Genomic DNA, 20364 nt, shown 5'->3' with positions numbered 1-20364 from the left:
GGTAATGGAAGGAGCAATTTCATAACTAAAGAAGTTTTGTAAGTATTATGGAAGAAGATTAAGTATGAGAAAAAAAAAATCAAAAGAGACTAATTGGAAGGTATCAAGCAACAGCCTTAATTTACGCCTTTCACCGATAGATGGCTAGTCTGTTGCGTCATTACACAAAAAGAGTACAGTCTATATGTCTGTATTGCTCTTTAGGTACAAAAGTAAAAAGAGAGACCATCTTCCTTCTGTTTAGTTCAGTCTTTCACAATAAGTCCATACTTGACTTCCCGATGGCCCTTGCGTCCGTCCAACCATACAAACGCGTACATATACTCTATTCACCTGTCTGCCTACAAACAAACTCGGTAAAATTCTTTGGCGTTCAACTACCAACTTTCAAAAGAAAGCATTCATTTAAGTCTTTTTTTTTTTTTTTTTTTAAGTTTTCATCTCTTTAACACTTCAATGTGACCATTCTTCCTCTTTGGCGACCAAAACTTTTTTTTTTTTTTTAACATGCCAATTTTCACGCGTCCTGCACACAGCGGCCGATTGATGTACTCTTCTCTTTTTTCTTTTCGTATGGACATGTATTCATCTTTTTAAAAAGACTCATTAATTCCTTTTCAACATGTCCAAGTTTGAAGTCTTTCAACGATTGCTTCTTCCTTCAGTCTATTCTGTTGAATATATTAATGAGTTATGACTATAACTGGCTACACACATGTATACTAGCGTGCATGCAATAGAAAACGCAATCTTTTTAAGTGTTGGTATTTCTGCATGGCGGAAGATAAGTTTTATACATGGCCGCTCTCAATACATGCAAGACTATAGTAGTCTTGAAGTAGTTACCACGAAGTAGATACATTTTAACCCTTTAGCGCGCAGCTTTTACATATATGCAAAGTTTACTTTGAAATTGTATTGTACCATATGGTTTCTAGTTCGGACATAGAAAAGCAGTTTTGCGTATCAACTAAGATGCCCTTACACTAATGAAATTCTGAATTTCCCGCTAGATGTCATAGTAAGGCAGCGTTAGACTCTTTGTCTTACTTGTTGAGTTCGGAGTAACGCCATATTGTCATTTTTAAGCTTTCCTTGCTCGTTTAGGTGGACAGGTTTTGAACTGTTAAGAGTATTCATCCCAGCGAAATTAAAATACCGCTAATTTTACAGTAATTATGTGATATCTTCAAATAGATAAAAGATAATTGAAATATGGAACAAGAGCGCCCTAGACAATATTATTTTGCGTGAGGTACCGTTATCACAAGTCACCTAGTGGCTTTATGTTTTCAGCTGTTTAGAAACGCGAAAATAAATGCCGATTTTCAAAATGGCTCGAAATCGAAAGCAGATAAGTGAGTCCTGATAACGGTCTCTCATGTAAAATAATGTTGTCTAGGGCGCTCTTGTTCCACATTTCGATTATCTTTTATCTATTTGAAAATATCACATAATTACTGTAAAATTAGCGGTACTTTAATTTCGCCGGGATGAAGACTCTCAACATTTTCTGTGTTGTAGAAAAAAGTGTAATGAGTGCAAAAGTGCAAGTACGCTGACATTCGTCGCATTTTATTGGTTCTATCTGGTTTTAGTGGACTTTGCAGATGTCAACGCGTAACTTTGCATAGACCCTATATGCGAACACCATAAAATATCCCATAGACCCCATATTATTTGCATTAAATTTTTAAAAAGAATTTCCGTGTTTCCTACACCGAAACCATTCCATTTTTTTTTTAAATATCAGTCTGATCGGAAAAATGGAGCGTTAAAGGGTTAAGTTAAAGTTGTCATCGATTACATTATTATTAGTTACTATTATTGACTAAATTATGTTTGAAACGGTATATAAAGCTTAAAAAGCATGCATGCATATTTTTTTCTATACAAGATGAGTAATTCATATTCGAATTTCGTTCTCGTGGTCAAGAATAGTGTGTTAAAACATGTTTTTACATGATGTACTAAAATGATGATTTTTTAAAGGGGGAAGGGGCAGGTAGTCAGTTCATTACGGTACTAACAAAGGTTTAGAAAATGCACTGATTTTTTGGGGGGAGGGGCGGATGAAATGGCAAGCGTTGGGTGCTGAGGGATTTTTAAAAAATGAATATTAGGGAAGTGGTTCACTCGCGCCCAATACTTATTCCTTCATTTTACTCAACGAAGAAAATATTTCTAGTAGATTTTTCTCGACTTTTGATAATAACACTGAATTACCCCACCAAGAAGAATGTTCTCTCCTTCATAGTGCATTTTAATAAAGCATTTATTTACTGTTTACTATACGAGATGTGATCAATAAGTACAGTGAATATAGTTGCACAGCGCTACCTATCAACGTTTTATGCATTTCAACTAGTAAGCTCACTAGTTTGAACCTCTGGGACAGCTACTGCCGAGTTTGAAAGAGTTATGACATGTCAGTTGGCTTTCAGAGGCAGAACTGTAAGGGTGTGTTCAGAGTGCCTGTCGCACACTATGGATTTTGAGTAATGCGTCAAGTTTTGTTTCAAGACGAAAAGAATGCCAAAAAAGCTTTTGAAATATTTAAAACTGTGTATGGCGATGAAACGATGCCATTGAAGTCTATCTACAAAAGTTGTATGAGCGATACAGAAGCAGCAATAGGTCAGTTGAAGACGAGCAATGATCAATGTCAATGCCAAAAACAGATGAAAACGTGCAAATAGTGGCAGAAATGATTCGTTCAAACAGATGAATGACTATTCGAGAGCTTTCTGAATAAATAAACATCTCGTACGGGTTCACGGAAAGTATTTTAATCGCCGATTTGCAAATGAGAAGAGTAAGTGGGAAAGTTCGTTCCCCGACTTTCGAACCTAGTTTTTGATTCACGAATTTTTGGGCAAAAAAATATATATCCGTCTGTCCATATCAGCCGTATTCTCCGAATATTGGATCATGCGACTTCTGGCTCTTCATAAAAATCAAAACTGTGCTAAAAGAAAAAAGGTTTTTGAAAAGTTCCCATATTGAGAAAGTGACGACAGCGCAATTGAAGTCTCTGAAGAAAGGTGACCTCCAGAAGTGCTTCCAATCGTGGAATCAGCGTTGGAAAAAATGCATTCCAAGGGAAATACTTTGAAGGAACTTATTCATATTTGATGTAAGCTTATTACGAGGACTATCCAGAAAGTAGATTACGTTTTCGTCTGTGTCCGCTAGGGGCGGGGCTAGCGCGGCCATCTTGGGGTCAGAGCGTTGCGCAGCTCAGTCGGCATCTAGCCGTGCTAGTGAGAGGTTCGTGCTGTGCTCCGTTAAGATACTGTGACGGTTTGAAATGTCTGCGTTAATTGAAAATCCCGCGAGCTGCGAGGTGCGTGCAGTAATAAGGTTTCTGACAGCAAAAAACTGTAAACCAATAGAAATCTATCGGCAGCTGTGTGAAGTGTATGGGGACAACATTATCACTGAAGGTGGAGTGCGACAGTGGGTCATAAGATTTAAAAATGGCCGAACCAATGTTCACGACGAAGATCGAAGTGGGAGACCCAGCAAAGTGACTGCCGAACTTGTCGAAAAAGTCGATGTTAAAGTCCGTGAAAATCGAAAGTTCACAATAACGGAACTTTCTTTGAGTTTTCCACAAATTTCGCGAAGTTTGTTGCACGAAATCATCAGCGAAAAGCTTGGTTACCACAAGTTTTGTGCAAGATGGATTCGAAAAATCTTGACAGAGGACCACAAAAATCAGCGAATGGCTGCAGCGTTGCACTTTTTGGACGCCTACAATAAGGATGGTGACTCTTTACTCGATCGCATCGTTACTGGTGACGAAACATGGGTGAAACTCGTGAACTGTGAAACGAAATTGCAATCAATGCAGTGGGGGCACACAGGTTCTCCCCAAAAACCCAAGAAATGCATGCAAACAATGTCGGCAAGGAAGATGATGGCGACTGTTTTTTGGGACAGAAAAGGTGTGATTTTGGTGGACTTCCTGGAAAGAGGCACTACAATAAACGCTCAAAGGTATTGCCAAACTCTGCAAAACCTCAGAAGAGCAATTCAAAACAAGCGCAGAGGAATGTTGAGCTCTAAGATCTTGTTGATTCACGACAACGCCCGGCCCCACACGGCAAATGTCACGCGTGAAGTTCTTGAATCTTTTCAGTGGGAGTTGTTTCCTCATCCGCCGTACAGTCCCGACCTGGCACCGAGCGACTTCCACCTATTCCCAGCAATGAAGAAGTGGCTGGCTATGCAGCGTTTTGATGACGACGAACAGCTGCAAGAAGAGGTAACGAAGTGGTTGAAGTCGCAGGCGGCCGAATTTTTCGACGAAGGAATTTCCAAGCTCGTACATCGCTACGATAAATGCCTTAATTTGAATGGTGACTATGTCGAAAAGTAGTATTTGTGTGTGGCTTTCATCTGTATATAATAAAATTTGTTTCCTATACTTTGTTGATTTTTTATTCCAAAACGTAATCTACTTTCTGGATAGCCCTCGTACTTTGTTTGCAATAAAATGATTCACCGTACCTCGTATATTCATTACTTTTAATTTCGTTGTGGAAGTCAATAGTCTTACTACGAAAAGAACAATATTCGAACTTGATATGAAGCTAACAGAACGCCTAATTATATGCAACCAGCTAAACTGCCAAGACGATTCTGGTTGTATAAGTATCAGGCGATATCGATAATTCCTCTAAATAATTAAATTTTATATATGTTATAGTAAAAGGATGAGTTAAAAGAGAGTAAAAACATTGTTTTGTGATTGGGGTTACGTATCTGTACAACATTTCAGAGCTGTAATTCGTATGTAAGTGTGTGGAAATTAAGTTGCAAGATTTGACTCAAAAAAGCAAAAATAAATAAAATGAATAGAATAAAAGAAGGAAGTATACCTGCAAGCCAAATAAAGAAGGAAACGAAAAAAAACCTACAACTAAAAACCACACACGGACTTTGATAGCAGAAAATCCATCAAAAGTACAATGTTTCGAGACTTCAGGTTTCGATATTGAGTTTAGTCCATATTAAATGATTATATAAATTGTGGTTGAAAAATAGCAAATGGATTTGGTGTTTCTTGTGGTGTTGAGAATCTTATGCATGAATACTGTCCGACACGGCTGAAAACTGTGAGCATCTTTCACAAGAATTACTCATTTACTGGAACCCTCATACACACATACAAAAAATAAAATAGCTTTTTTGACAATCTGGTTAAGTTGGGACAAAGTTACAATACTTCAAGACCTTCTATATTATTATTATTATTATTATATTATTATTGGACAGAACATTACGTAAAAAGAAAAAATAATGAATGTTAATAGAATTGCTTAATGATTGACGTATTAACGAAAACAATTTTTTGCGTTTCAGTAACTTGTAGATAGAAGAAATTGCCCGGATCCACAATTCTACTCAAACGTCTAAGTAAATACCTTTTTACCTAGCTGTTTGTATAAGGTGGCTGTACAAGGGGCGTTCTATATTGATTTACATTTTATTCAAGGAATCCGCCATCTAGCTTAGCATTACAATCACTGAGAGATAATATGTGTGCATAAGTCTGTCACCAGGTATTAACATAGTCCAGAGAAGCGTAATGTGTGTGAACCCTGCGCATTTCTCCAACGGCATCCATTATATGAACCGGCAGAATGAAAAGGGATCAGTAGCATAAATCTTAGATGATTTGGTTGACGTGACTGGAACTACTTATTTAGGAAAACAATTGCGTAACGTTATCAGAAATAGAATTAGATAATCCCTCTAATTACATCTTCTGATCATCATTTGTTCCAGGTTTTGAAGAAACTTCTGCGCGGACATTTCGCTAAATTCAAAGATCTGCAAACAGTTGTCCTGACGAAAGTTTTACGTAGTCCAAAAAAAAAAAAAAATCCAGGAAGGGCTGAAAAGATAGGGCTTTTACCACTGACAAGCGCAGAAGGAAGAATAAATTTAGAAAGTGGATATTATACTGAAGCGTAACTGGTTTGATTTCACGCTAATGAAATGAAGTGTAAATTAATATAGAACGCCCCTCGTACGAAAAGTGTTTGTTCAACTGAATTTTGAACAAAGGTACACATATACACACAATTACTACATATAAAATTAACACTATTAACAATGACTTACCTCTGTTGGACGGGTTGACGAAACTACGACTAGTGCACCCACGACGGTCCTGTAGGTACTGTTGACGTGTATGGCACATTTTGCTGCGTCACAGCCACTGGATGTTGTTCCAACTGTCCAGGTTGACCCGTATGTTGATGGTGGTGGTGATGATGATTATGGTGGCCGTGGTTATGGTGGTTATGATGGTTATGTTGCGAGAAATTAAAGTCCAGGCTGCCGTCCATACTTAGTTCGTGTTTAATCACTTCGTCTACGTTGCAATCAAACCCACCCGGAAGCGTTTCGATGTTTAAGTTCAGGTCGTCCAAGATGCTACTGTTGTTGAGGGCACCCATTAGTTGACCCATCATTTGGGATGGCGTGGGTGTTTCGGTGTCTTTCTGTTGCTGTGGCGGTTGGCTGAGACCTGGGCGGATTTCTCCTTGCTGTTGAACTGAATTTCCCGTTGACGGAGGCAAGGCACAATATCCCTGGGATGCGTTTCGATAGGGACCAATTGGTAGATTTTGTTCCGCTGACTGCTGGTGGGGCGACGGCTCCTGCGGGTAGGAACCACCGTTGTGACTAAGAGACTCCATCCCTTGGGACGGCGACAAGGAGTGAACACTCTGAGCCGGAGACATGTCCTATGGAAAGTGAAAACACATCTTTAGTATTATGTATAATACGTTCTACACAAAGAACATGGTTACAACAGTTGATTCTCAACCTCTTTCATTATTACAATATGGATTATCCAAACAAGTGAAATTATGTCTAAATACATTATGTGCTAGCTTTTCAATTCAATAATTGGTTAACGTGTTTAAGATACTAATACAGTGAAACCACTATCCACCATGGTTAGGGATTGTCTCCACATTTATGTGATTTCAGGTAGAAGACTGCCAGCAACAGTAACGTCATGGTAGTTGGTAAGTTGGCTATGTCCTAGCAGTACACTTGATAAACCTTACAAAGGATAAATTGCGGAAAAATAGTTGAAAAAATAAGTTCACCTAACGTATGGCCAGCAAACATGTCGGTCATTTATTCAACAGTTCTGACTGAAAAACATGTTGATCCAACGTAATTTAAAGGTGCGTTGGCCAACCAAGATGTGGCATCATTTATCCAACAGTTTCGCCTTAAAAATCCGTTGATCTAACGTAATTTAAAGTATATGTTGGCCAACCAACATGTGCTGTCATTAATCCAACAGTTTCAACTTTTAAAAAAATGCGTTAGCCCATAGTTTAAAAATAAACCATTTATGCCGTCATTTATCCAACAATTGCGACCTTGTAACCTCAAATGCAATTTTATTTTCTTTCATAGAGGCTACGTTAGTTCCTTTGCAAACGCTCGGTAAAGCAGCCAAATACAACGTCGAGCCAACGTTGGTAGATGACTAGCTTTCAGTTTCACCAATGTTTGGATTCTCCTGCCAATGCTCTATTATTTAAGGACCAGTTAAGGCATTCAATGGTTAAAGGTCATAGTTGAAATAAAAGGGAAACTTCTGAAAATAGTATTTCTCTGAAACTGCCCGCCATGAAGGCAAGCAGTAAGGAGCTGCTTGTGACGGTACATTTACTCGAAATGTTTATTTATTTATTGTCGACACAACAGGCCATAGCCCAATTACGGTGTCTAAAATTACATAATTACATATTTATTTACACACATTCTGTTATACAAATATGTTGTTCTCCATATTGGTGATTTCATCAATATTTTTTACAATAATAGAGGCCAGCGTTTTTACGCGTTTTTAATGACGGAACATGAAAATTCAATGAGGAAACTAAGTCAGGACAGTCCAAAATATTTTGAATTACTTCCTGAATGAATAATAAATCAATCATATGACGTCTTTGTTCTAGTGTTGGAAGATGAAAGTTCTCAAGGATGGTTTTATAGCTGTCGTAAGTAGGATAAATGTGAGTTTCTTTGTAGATTAGATACTTCACGAATTTTCTAATTGTTTACGAATTTTTAATTGATTTTGAAATCACACAAATACGTAGGCGATTACCAATCATCACTGCAGGCAGTTTCGGTAAAATAGTACCTTTAGATGGTTTAAGTTCAGTTCGCTCTGAAATTGTATTCACGCATCCCGCAACACACTTAAAGAATTTTAAGAAAATAAACACACTAAACAAGTGGCTAATAATAATAATAATAATAATAATAATAATAATAATAATAATAATAATAATAATAATAATAATAATAATAATAATAATAATAATAATAATGTAGGTTAATAAGTACCAAGATATAAGTTCAATTAATTAAGCCGAATTTCTCAGTTTGTAACTCGTTCAATTATTCCAAAAAACTACAAATCACACTGCAGAATTCAGGGGGGAAAAGTTATTTTTGGACAGTAAAATGCAGAATTCAAATGACTGATAAAAACGTAAAACATAATCATGACACTAATGCAGAACAATAATTCTATAGTAACTACTATTGATTGTAAGACATTTTGGTATCAATTAGGTATGTACTGAGAAACTTTTTGGTGTTATATACTATGAAATGTACTAATTGGGACTATACAAAAAAAAATATATATATATACTGCCTTCGGGAGGAATAATCAAACAATACAGAAATCAATTATGAAGAACGTGACGTCTAGGAAATTTCAGTGTAAGGAAGTTCTGTTAAGTAAATTCAGAAATAAAGAGTTGAGTTTAACGTCCCATTCAGCAGCGAGGACATGGACCTACTGAATAACGTGGAATCCGAACCACATGAGCTCCCACAGGGAATCTAACCCGGATCTCCCACGCCAAAGGCGCGTAAGATAATCGCTTAGCCACGAAAGAACTAAATTATTGAAAGCAGGAAGGTAATACGAGTTTAATATCAAAACACGAAATAAAACCTAGATTGATTTATTGTTATTTCTTCGTTCGTGTGGGGCATCTTTTACAAAGACCGGTCAGATGCTGTCTTCTTTGGTGTTTTAGTATTTGCACTTGCATCATGTCGTATTAACAACAGCTATGTAAAAACTCTCAGTTAAATTGTAACCATTCCGTAAACAGAGTCCCACAGGAAAAAAAAATACATTCTTACAAAAGTTGTTCTTCATTATCTTTTCAATGATGTTATTGGACCTATTTAAAATATTCCTGTGGCCCTGTATGACAAGAAGAATGCTCCATTCGATGCACTGTCTTGTAGTTTCTCATCTTACTTTTCTTTTTCTTTTTTTTTAAATCCTTTTATCACCAGCCGTTTGTAATTTAAAACAATGAATGTTTCACCTAATTGTGCAACAACTTAGAGTTAAATGGTACCTCACATGAAAAACTTTCCTACAAAATATGATTTGTATTTCCATAATATTTTCAATGATGTATCAGAGGACATGCCTTGCTACTTAAATCATTGATCTCTCAGGACTCCATGATAGAGAGCCCTGTAGGGCAAATAGAACACTCCATGAATTCAACGGCCCTCTGACATGTTATTACTTTTTGTTTCATTTTTTCCCTAGTTGTTTGTGATTTATGAGTACTGGATGTTTTATGCAAAATACCCGGTAAATACAGAAAACGAAGATTTCTTTAAATGACTTCAAACTCAAAGCATGCCTCCAAAATGGCTGATGTTTCATTAGTGACTTTTCTACGTTGCTGTTACGCTAGTGGCATCTGGTAATAATTATATCAGATAGCAGCACTTTGATTATCCAAATAAACACGTATACTCTTACTTTTAGACTACATGAACGGTAGTCAATTCAAGATACGCGTCCCATAGTGATATGCGGATATTTCAAGTAGATCGTACAGTCACCATATTACTAATCAGATAAAAAATAACTACAGTTTAAATTTTCTTAACAATTTTTGGACGACTTTCGCGAATCCGCAACATTTTACTAATGCGTGCATCTGTGAGCTGGTGTGTGACTGTAGTCACAGATGCCAATTGTAACGAATTCGTGACGAACCGCTCAACTCATACTTGCTTAGTTTTCCTTCTATTGACGACTTTGTCTAGTTCTGTGAGCATAAGGATTTTGGCAGGAAAAGAACAACGTGTTTCTGTGTTTTTGCTGATTTAATCTTTTGTTCTACTGAAAAACACGGATTATACTATTTTATACACATAAGTAACATTTATGGATGTTCCAAGGTTACAGGGACGCAATGATGCCCATTTTGAGCCAAATATTTCTCGATATATTACAATAATGTGACATTTTTTGCCACACACTAGAAAGACATAACAACAATTTTTCGCGAACTTTTCAGTTGATCTAACTTTAGTAACCTTACTCCATATAGAATACATCACTGGATACTTTTTCAAACTATTTCGAGTAATTCTGGCGTTAAGAGGTTAAGTGACATTAAGATTGTGTAGGAAAAGTGGCGTGTGGCGTCACAGGTTAGTTACTATCTGGGATCTGCATTTTAAGGATGAAAATAACATTTTTTTTTTATTATATGTTAATGAACAATTCCACATTCAACTCGTTATTTACTGAACACTGTATTTAAATATCATACAAACTGTTCAGATTATTTGAATATAAATAAAAAATGAATTATAGTATTGCAAGTGTCCTGGAAAGGATTGTGTGTTTCTCTTAGATGTAATTCAGGATTGTGTGATATTGTTCTTACAATCTGGAATGTCCTGTCTAATTCGGGGCAAGTGCCAACCCTAGTCCTGGATGATCTATCAAGTATAAAGAAAAGCAATAAATCCTTCTAGGACAAGTTTAAATTTAATATTTTTCCTCTGAAGTAATTTTAATTAGGGTCTACATCCGATACTCTTTATAAATAGACTCCCTCTTATTTATTGTGTATATTTATATTTTTTAAAAAATAATCTACTCCTGAGCGTTGGCAACTAATTTTATAATCAACGACGTCGAAGAGCCGCTTCTGTGACGTCAACTCCGTTTAACAGATGACAATCACAATCTATCTCGACTGCAGTGCTCCCTCGGAACCGATTACTCAACAGTGACAACAACTTGCTTTGAAGGGTAGAAAAAGAAAAGGATTTTCGCTTGATTCTCATTTGTTTAGCACAGAATTACTTCCACAACGCCAGGTACTTGTTTTTGAATTGTGGTATCTCTGCCGATAGATGTCAGCAACGAAGATGACTGAAACAAAAGGAAGCCAGAAAATTCCGAGAAAATGGAATGAAAAACTACGCGGTGATTCAAGCGTATGACGCAAAGGTTTCCCGAAGAGAAGTTCTGAAAAGCATAAGCCACTTTTAATGCTGTAACAATAGTTAAAAAGTAAAGCATTGTTTAGGCATCTTTCAAAAAGCTCATTCACGGGAAAATAAGAGTGACTTAAAACATTGAAATCCGTCAGAGAACAACAGTCACTTACAGTACATAGTTCTTCAACTTTATGATGATCCAAAGGTAAGACAAGTCCTTTTACATTCTTATAAATAAAAAGTTGTTTAAAAGTTCTCGAATTCTTTACAAAGCACCCTTAAAGCAATAAAACTTCTTTTGATATACAAACTGATTAACAAAACAAACTTCTGTTTTCGTTTCGAATATCAAAGGGGATAAATTTAACAGTTTTGTTCTGAATTCAAATATGACAGTCATTACTACAAGGATGTCGAAAAATTCAAGTGTGAAAATTGTATCCAGGATTAGAATATCGTACCAAAAGCATAAATGTGATTAAATTGCTTAGATTTCAATTTTAGTAGCATACTTGCCTTTTTTTTCTTAAGCAGCGCCTTAAGGAAGACAATAGCAACTTGACGTTCCTTATTAGATATAAATTCTCTTATAATTTGGTTGGTATGCATTATTTACTTTTTGGTCAATATATATATCATTGCACACTTCTCAAGTTAAGATTGGCACACATGATTGCAGTGATATGCTTTATTTCCAAGCAAACTAAATTGCATTGCGCATTTAACTATATTACCACGCCGCCTCTACAGAGTGGCGCAGATAAAAGTAGCCCGTGTAAGAATAAAGGAAATGCAGTGAAATTACAGAAACGAAGAGCTCAAATGGACTTACCATTTATTTACAATGAAAAACAGAGAAAAATTACAGTGAAAAATACAGTTATAGAAGATGTTGAAAGTAACCCCCTGCAACATCAACACACATCTTCATGTATAAGCATATTCAGATATATCCAGCGTAAATTTCGGATATTGATGGCGGCAACATCATGGCTAATGTCTTTCAGTTCCTGTATTGTATGTGGATTAGTTTCATAGACCCTGCTCTTCAGGTGTCCCCACAGGAAGAAATCACATGTTAGATCCGCGAACGTGGTGGTCACAAACCTTTGCTGACAGTTCGTTCTTCAGGGAAGAAAGATATCATGGACTCGTTCCAAGGATACCTTAGAAGTATGGCATGTTGCCCCATCTTGCTGTAATGAGTTGAGCACAAAATGCATCAAAAATTTCCATATATGCAACCGTGTTGAGGGAAGTGTCAAAAAAATATCGGTCCAATGATGCGCGTTCCTGTTACACCCTACCAAGAACCGATTTTTTCATTACGGAGTGGTAGCTGACAAACAATCTAACGTTCTCCGTTGCCCAGTACCTCGTGTTCTGTGAATTTACATGACCGGAAAGATGAAACCATGCTTTATCACTCATAACTATCCTTGATGTTATTCAAGAATGCTAACAATCGACAATTCTTGTATGTCTACTGTCGTATATTATCGATTGTTGAAGAAATAACAATCGATAATTTCATAAACTGTCCATCGTTGTAGCTGTTTACTCTATTTCAGATGTCGAAATATTGCATTCGCATTCAAAGATGTGAGCTACTTTTAACTGCGCCACCCTGTATAATCATCTGCATGTTTACTTTTATACGTATACTGTTACGTCCTGTTTGTTAAGCAGTTCAAGTTGACAATAGTTAATAATTCACAAAGTTAGTTAATTTTCTTACAAAATGGAACGCTGCACAATCGTCAATATCTGAGTGACGTAATTCCAATATATGAGGTGATTATAATTTCCACTCAGAGTTTACCGGAATCCTTGCAGTAGTGTTAGTCAACACAAGAGCCAAGTGATAAATCTATATTAATATTAGTGAGCAAAACTTTAGGAAGCAATACTAGCATTTCAGCCAATACTGGCACTTACATTTCAACCAAATAAACAGAACAGTATAAATAAATTATTCTATTTAGAAACAGTCATTATTGAGCTTATCTTCTTTCCTATACATAAAATGATACACTTGCTTAGAACGAATAATAAAATCCATTTACTCTTAATCGATGTTCTATAGCCCTGATCCTTGGATATATCTTGAGCCACACAAACAAAATTAATATGGTACCAAAATGTCGTTTATTATACTTTTTATGTCCGTTGTGATCTCTCTGATGTTATTTATATTATGGCTTATAGCAACTCTGTTTCTATGTCGACATTCAACATATCGTCATGGTTACAAAAACAAACAAATACATACATGAAAACCAAGGATCTTATAAAATAGAGGATCTGCCCTTACAACAAAATCTTGAAGCCATACGTCACAGTTTCGCCACCCCTACTCTGCCCACTCCGCCCAATAGGATCGCAATGTTTTGAGCCAACAATCATGGCGAAAACGAAAGTATCCAATCAGACAATGGCAGGAACGAGAGCAGCCAATCAGACGTGCCGATGCTCGGTTATTTTTTGGCTTCATCGATTTAATAGAATGAAGATATATATGGGCAGATCCTCTATTTATAACATCCTTGATGAAAACATTGATTTTTAAAATATAATTATTTTTGTGTCTTCATCTTCTTCTACCATAGAAATAGTTGACTAGTACATATTTAAAGAAATATCACGTTGTATACTCAACCTGTGAAATTTTAGATTTATGATCAACTTTAGGTGTACCTATAATCACTGGCCTTCAATACATGTTTCACTTATCAATTAATACCTACTTGTTTACAACGACATTTCTGAACACTAAACATATGAGCAAACCTACTCTATTTCAGAAATTGGTTAAGAAGTTGAAAATGTTTCATTTAACTTAAAAATTGTAATTACGGCTTAGGTAGTTATTGTGAGGTACTAAAAGATATTTTAATTAAATAAAAATTTAAAAGCAATACTTAAAATCGCCAAAAGAAACATGTGACATCAAAACGAATATGTGAGTAAATAAAATCTGAAGAATTTACTGTATACTACTTTGCAACTTTTATGAGAGAATATTATCATTGGCAGGTTTATTCCCTTTCAGTTCCATTTACTAGTTGTAAGGCTTTAGGACGTACAATGTTACGGTAACATGTTAAAAGAGCCATCAACAACGAAGCAGACATGCTTGAAGATATTCAATCGAAACTCTCATATGCGCGAACGAATAAGAAATAACGCTGGCAATTCAATATAAATGGTAAGATGTCTTTGTTAGAATTCTAAGACTGAAAAAGCACGTGAAAGTGATAAGAGTTTCATTTGAAAGGTACCATAGATTAGGTTACATTAGATGTAGTGAAATCCCTTGTTGAATAGGACTTCGTACAATTTCCTAGGCCTCACACTAAATTTAAATATATCTAACAATCTAGACTCTTAATTGGTGGCTCCATGTGAAGGCAATGCTTCACTCAAAACTTATGTAGAATTCTATGTGAAACACAGGTACTGCAACATAATCAAGGATTTCCTAGTTTCAATTGAAGATAATTACGAAGAGCTTTATTATTTCTTTTATCTAATAGTTTGCAGTTTTGAAGAGCAGAAAGTAGAATTTTGAATCTATATTCTACATGTAGATGCAAATGAAACAACTTTTAGTAATGTCATTTGCAGGACCTATGCGAGCATGAGAAATTAGAACATTAAAGGAATCTGTCAGATTTTCTGCCGTAGAAGATCCATGGGATTAACAGTATTGGGCTCTATATTTCATGATCCCAACTCAATTGACAACTACAAAAGCTACTGTGAATGCTATAAGATTACTTATCAGTAATTATCATACATTGAATACTGTAGTGCCGCAAATTCGCAAACTATTTTTTGCGAATAATTATTTCTTTTCTTTTTATTTTTTTTAAAAACTGCAACAGAATTCGTATTTCATTTACTTCCTTTAAAATACAAATTCGTGTTGAGTGTTCTTTTTTTTCCTAGCTGGAAACCAGACATCCTGTCTGCCTTCACCGAGTTCCCCCTTTCTGACCTGTAGGTCAACCGCAGTTAAGATAAACATTCTCCCCTTCTGGTTCGATACAGAAGCTTAGTTTTTTTTATATTGATGTAGTCTTTTAACAAGTTAGATTATTATTATTAGTGGTAGAATACTGTTAAGAAAACCCATATAGTTTGTGTATCTTTAAAATGTCATTTTTGCTTCTGAAAGAAGATTCTTTTCGTTCTTCAGAACATTAAATATATATGTGTGTCTTTGGTCGAAAACGAGTAAGATAAACTGTTGAAGGGTCTTGAGTTCATTATGTATAAAACCTTTCAAGTTTATTACTTGAAATCTTTTATGTTTAGTATATGTTTATAGTTTAAGATACTATTTGTACCATTCTCTGTAATATCTCGATGTAATCTCATTCTTCCAGAGAAAGGGGCTCACACACCTAAACTCAAGGACTACACATCACACGCACACGCATGCGCACACACAAAATCTTATCTTTTGCCTGGCTCCGCCCAAGGCACCTTGTACTAGCCAATCTAGATGTTAATGGCATGGCTCGTTCCAATAGTTAGTCGCTCCACCCCTCAGAGTGGAACTCTTCCGAGGTCATCTGCACCCGAAATCGTGTGCAAAGCCAATAATCTTTCTTTTCAGGATACTGGTCCCCCTCGGGCTCCGCCCTAGGTACTTTTTAGATCTCCACACATGCTCAACCTCTGACCTTACGGTCCTCGTGCAACGTTTGCTCACGTTACTATTTTGCACACAGACCGTAAATTGGTGCCGCTTGCACCTCCGACCGAGGCCCTTAAAAACGCATGTTTTGGCCTCTCTCGTCGGACAACGTCCCTCTCCTGAACCCCTCAGAGACGTGCAGACTACGAGGAGTACGCAATTCGTTAGGTACGTCTCAGTTCAGGAACTTATCACGAAGAAGTCTCTAGTTGTCCATCCCTCTGCCTTCAAACCTCTCTGCCTCTACGGAGGCCTGCCTACTCAATCTCTTGGTTACCTACCTCACTACCTTGGTTTACCCAGTACTTGGCAATCTGTTTCCGAAAGCTCGATGGCTCAGCCAGGGTTCTCCCATAATTGCTGGTCGGCTTAGGAAACTGACGGTCAAAGTACTACCCTACCTAATCCTCACAGTAACTTGGCAATCTGTTTCTGAAAGCAAGATGGCTCAGCCAGGGTTCTCCCATAATTGCTGGTCTGCTTAGGAAACTGACGGCTAAAGTTACCTCCTTCCGAACTTGGCAATCTACTTCCGCAAGTTTCGCTTCAGCCCGGACTCGCTCCAGAAACTGCTGGCAAGCTTAGGAAGTTGACGGCTAAAGTTCTGTCGCACCCCTATTTGATGTGTGTTTTGACAGACTCTAAGTTCATTGCTTAGCTGGCCTAAAACGCACCGGTAATCAAATAGTTACTCCCTGTTTGATGTCTGTTCGCAGACCGGTAGATCAAACGGTAAACCCTTACACCTTCTTTGTTTGATGTCTGTTCGCAGACCGGTAGATCAAACGGTAACCTCAATTCCTTCTGGTAACCAACTTAGTTCAAACGGTAACCTTTACACCTACCCTGTTTGATGTCTGTTCGCAGACCGGTAGATCAAACGGTAACCTATTCTTAACCTCTGGTAACCTACCCTATTTGATGTCTGTTCGCAGACCGGTAGATCAAATAGTATACCTCTTACCTACCTACCCACTAGGACTGATTCGTGCCCTCCCAGTCTAGTGCAGTTTTGTTTTATTTTTGTGAAAAGTGCTACAGTCAATTTTGTTTGTTTATCAGTGACATTTAGTGAGTTATATTTACTACCTATTGGAACGTCGCCACGTAAGTTAAAACTCTTTTATATAAATAGACACAGTACTTACACTATCGCCCCGGCTCTGGTTCTTGTAATTTGTTTAGAGCCAATAAACTGCAGGCTTACTGCAAGGAATATACTTTTCGAGTTTTGTTTCAAGAGATATCCCAAAGGATTGTTTGGTTATCAAACCTTAATCAGGATAACGATTCCATTGTTTCCATTAGAGGATAAGTCTTGGCCACGGCCAACGCTACCGTGTAATACTAAGATTCTTCGAACTGTTTTGTTAGCTGAGTTCCTGTTTCCAGTATAACTTTACCGCTCGAGTTATAGTTGGTGTTTTGCAGAAACTTTGGTTGACTAAATAGAAGTATTTTGGTAAATTACAAAACTCTTGTGTGGGTGCCGGTCTACGCAAACGCATACCGCCGGCCCGCCACATAATTTGGTGGCAGCGGTGGGATATCTTGAACAACCCTAGGATATCTTGAACAATCTAGGATATCTTGAACAACCTAGGATATCGTGAACTTTTTGCACAGCCTTAGGATATCAGGAATAATCGTGACATCGTAAACTTTGATACCAGTTTAAGTTATTTAAGTGAACTGTGTTTTGTGCATGTGCATTTCGCATGTGTGATATTTTTGTGTGCTGAAAGTTTTTTTCCATCTGTTTAACTTTCATTCCATCCTCCTTGGCGGAAGCGAAAAAGGGAAAAGGACGCTTTTGTTGTTTGACTGGCCATCAATCAGCAAAACATCCTGCTCACTGTATCGTGACGCCAAACGCACATTAGTGATTTCAGTTCATTAGTGATTGAATAAGTGCAGTGCATTTTAGTGTTGAAATTAGGCATTTAAAGCCCCATACAGGTGAATAAACTCATCGTGAATTTAAATTTAGTTAGGTTAAGTGAGAAATTCCTCTCAGAAACCATTATTGCTCAAACCTTCGAGTTTTCGCAAATCTAAGAGGTTCATTCATTTATTAATTTGTTGTTTCTACGTTGAAACGTAATTTGAATTTTTAATCATGGCAGAAGCTGACGGAAGTAACGTACAGCCAGACTATGTTAAAGTTTCTCAGGCAATTCAAGTTATTGCAGAACCATTTACAGGAGATCGTTCTAAGTTGAGGCAATTTATTGATAGTTGTGAAATTGCTCAAGGGTTAGTTAACCCCCGTGATAAGCCTGTATTATTGAAGTTTATTAAGTCGAAAATTTTAGGAGAACCTAGAAATCGTATTTTAGTTAGATTGAACGTAGATACTTGGGAAGCAGTTAAGACAATTTTAGAAGAGAACTATGCTACACATAGATCTATTGATTATTATGCTTGCTTATTGTTTTCTGCCAGGCAAGGCAAAAATGAGGGTATTAGCTCATGGGCTAGCAAGTTAGATACAATTCGAGCTGATCTGAAAGCTGCTGCTTCGAAAATATGTCGTGAAACTGAAAGAGCTGGTGCTCATTCACTTATTGATCATTTGACAAAAGCATCTTTTGTCCAGGGAATTAGCGATCCCCGCATTCAAACAGTAATTCGTGGTAAAAGTACAGAAGATGATAGTTTCGCTCAATTAGTAGATTTCGCTCTAGTTGAAGAATCGCACATATTGTCTCAGAGACGAAAGCCATTAGATTCTAAGAATGAAGATAGGGCAAATTCTTCAAATCATAACCATAAGTCAGAGAAGAAAGGAAATAGGAAATTTTCCCAGAAAAAGCATTCTGAAAGTAAATCTAGAGATTCTCATCACTCTTCTCATTCCCGTAAGGATAGTAGAAATTTTAGGAAAAAGGTTCATTGTTTAGAAGATTGCGATCATTCAGTAGACTCGCATGAAGAACCGCATGATAAACATTGTAGTGAAAATAGTGACAAATTAGAGGATTCAAATTCTTGTTGTGTTTTACGTTGTACACACTCCTATCATTGTCGTGCAAAGCGTAACCATACTTGTGCGAAGAAGCGTATCCATGTTTGTACCCGAAAGAACACAAGTTCTCCGCGTTGTTCTCATCACCGCCAAACGCGCAGTCCTTCTCCGCGTAGTTCTCGTTGCCGCAAAACGCGAAGCCGTTCCCCGCGTCGCATTCAGCGTCGTCCAGCGCGAGATCCTTCTCCGCGCCGTTCTCAGTGTCATCGCCCAGCGTGTGCTCATTCTCCGCGTCGCACTCAGCGTCGCCGATCGCATAGTCATTCTCCGCGTCGCACTCAGCAACGCCCAGCGCGTAGTCCTTCGCCGCGTCGCCCAGTGTATGTGTGTCCTCAGCGCCGTACACCGCGCAAACCTTCTCCGCGACCAAAACCGAATAATGTCTCACCGCGTCGTCATCCCGTAGTTGACACGCATGCTTGTGAATTGAAAGAGAAATGCCGTGCTGACCACAGCACCAAGCCAAAATCTTGTAGCAAGAATAAGTCTTTATGTTGTTTATCGAAACACAACTCCTCAAAAGTTAAATTAGAGAAACGTGTTGATAGTAATAGAAATCAGAATGATAATGTTAAGAAGATTTTCCTTTGTTCCACTGAACAAACGAGTGATAATTGTACGAAGGTGTCCCCACCTCAGAAACCTGATCGAAATTCTGTTAAGTCTGATACAATTGGACGTTACGCACAATTATGCGAATGTTCCACTAAGAGTATAATCGATGAAAAGGGTAAAATTAAAGTACGAATGATGGATTTAAATAAGAATTACGAAATGTTATTAGATTCAGGCTCAGATCTATCGCTTATTAAGTATAGCCATTTACGTGAGTCAATGTTGAGAAAGATACATAGATGTGACTCCACTCCAGTGCATGGATTCAATAATTTTCATGCCCATACTTTAGGTACATTAGATCTTAGATTAGAAATAGGCAAGAACAGAGTGACTCATACTTTTCATGTAATGCGTAGTGATTTATTACCTCGTAATGTAGCCGGTATAATAGGCAGAGATTTTCTTCTTGAACATCATTGTGTAATTTCGTATGACGGACAAGCTGAATTGAAAATTGATGTAGGAACTAAAGTAAAGATCCCAGCACGTACTGAAAAGCTAATTGAAGTTAAGACTGAAAATAATGGGATAGGATTTTTGTCCAAACGTACTTTGGCAGACGGTGTATTCCTGCCAGACGCTATAGTTAAAGCATCCGATAACAAATGTATAACTAGCATTTTGAATTTGACTGAAAATGAGGTAGACGTACAAATTCCTCCAATCTCTTTAGATT

The 20364-nt window shown here is 37.2% G+C and overlaps 1 protein-coding gene across 3 annotated transcripts in view; it reads right to left on the bottom strand.

Moving 5' to 3' along the window:
- LOC145661962 (forkhead box protein O-like) overlaps window positions 1-20364 on the bottom strand; it is a 583915-nt gene that overhangs the window by 208770 nt on the left and 354781 nt on the right. For all 3 annotated transcript variants that reach the window (XM_081727318.1, XM_081727314.1, XM_081727325.1), the window contains exon 3: window positions 6136-6764. In XM_081727318.1, the coding sequence (XP_081583444.1) occupies window positions 6165-6764 (600 nt within the window). In that variant the 3' untranslated portion in view covers window positions 6136-6164. The remainder of the gene's footprint in view (window positions 1-6135; window positions 6765-20364) is intronic.

This window comes from Thermobia domestica, chromosome 1 (genome assembly GCF_964235325.1).
Source record: "Thermobia domestica chromosome 1, izTheDome1.hap1.1, whole genome shotgun sequence".
Classification (NCBI taxonomy): domain Eukaryota; kingdom Metazoa; phylum Arthropoda; class Insecta; order Zygentoma; family Lepismatidae; genus Thermobia; species Thermobia domestica.
Note: the sequence above shows the minus strand (reverse complement) of the source record. Positions and strands in the feature narration are given on the sequence as shown.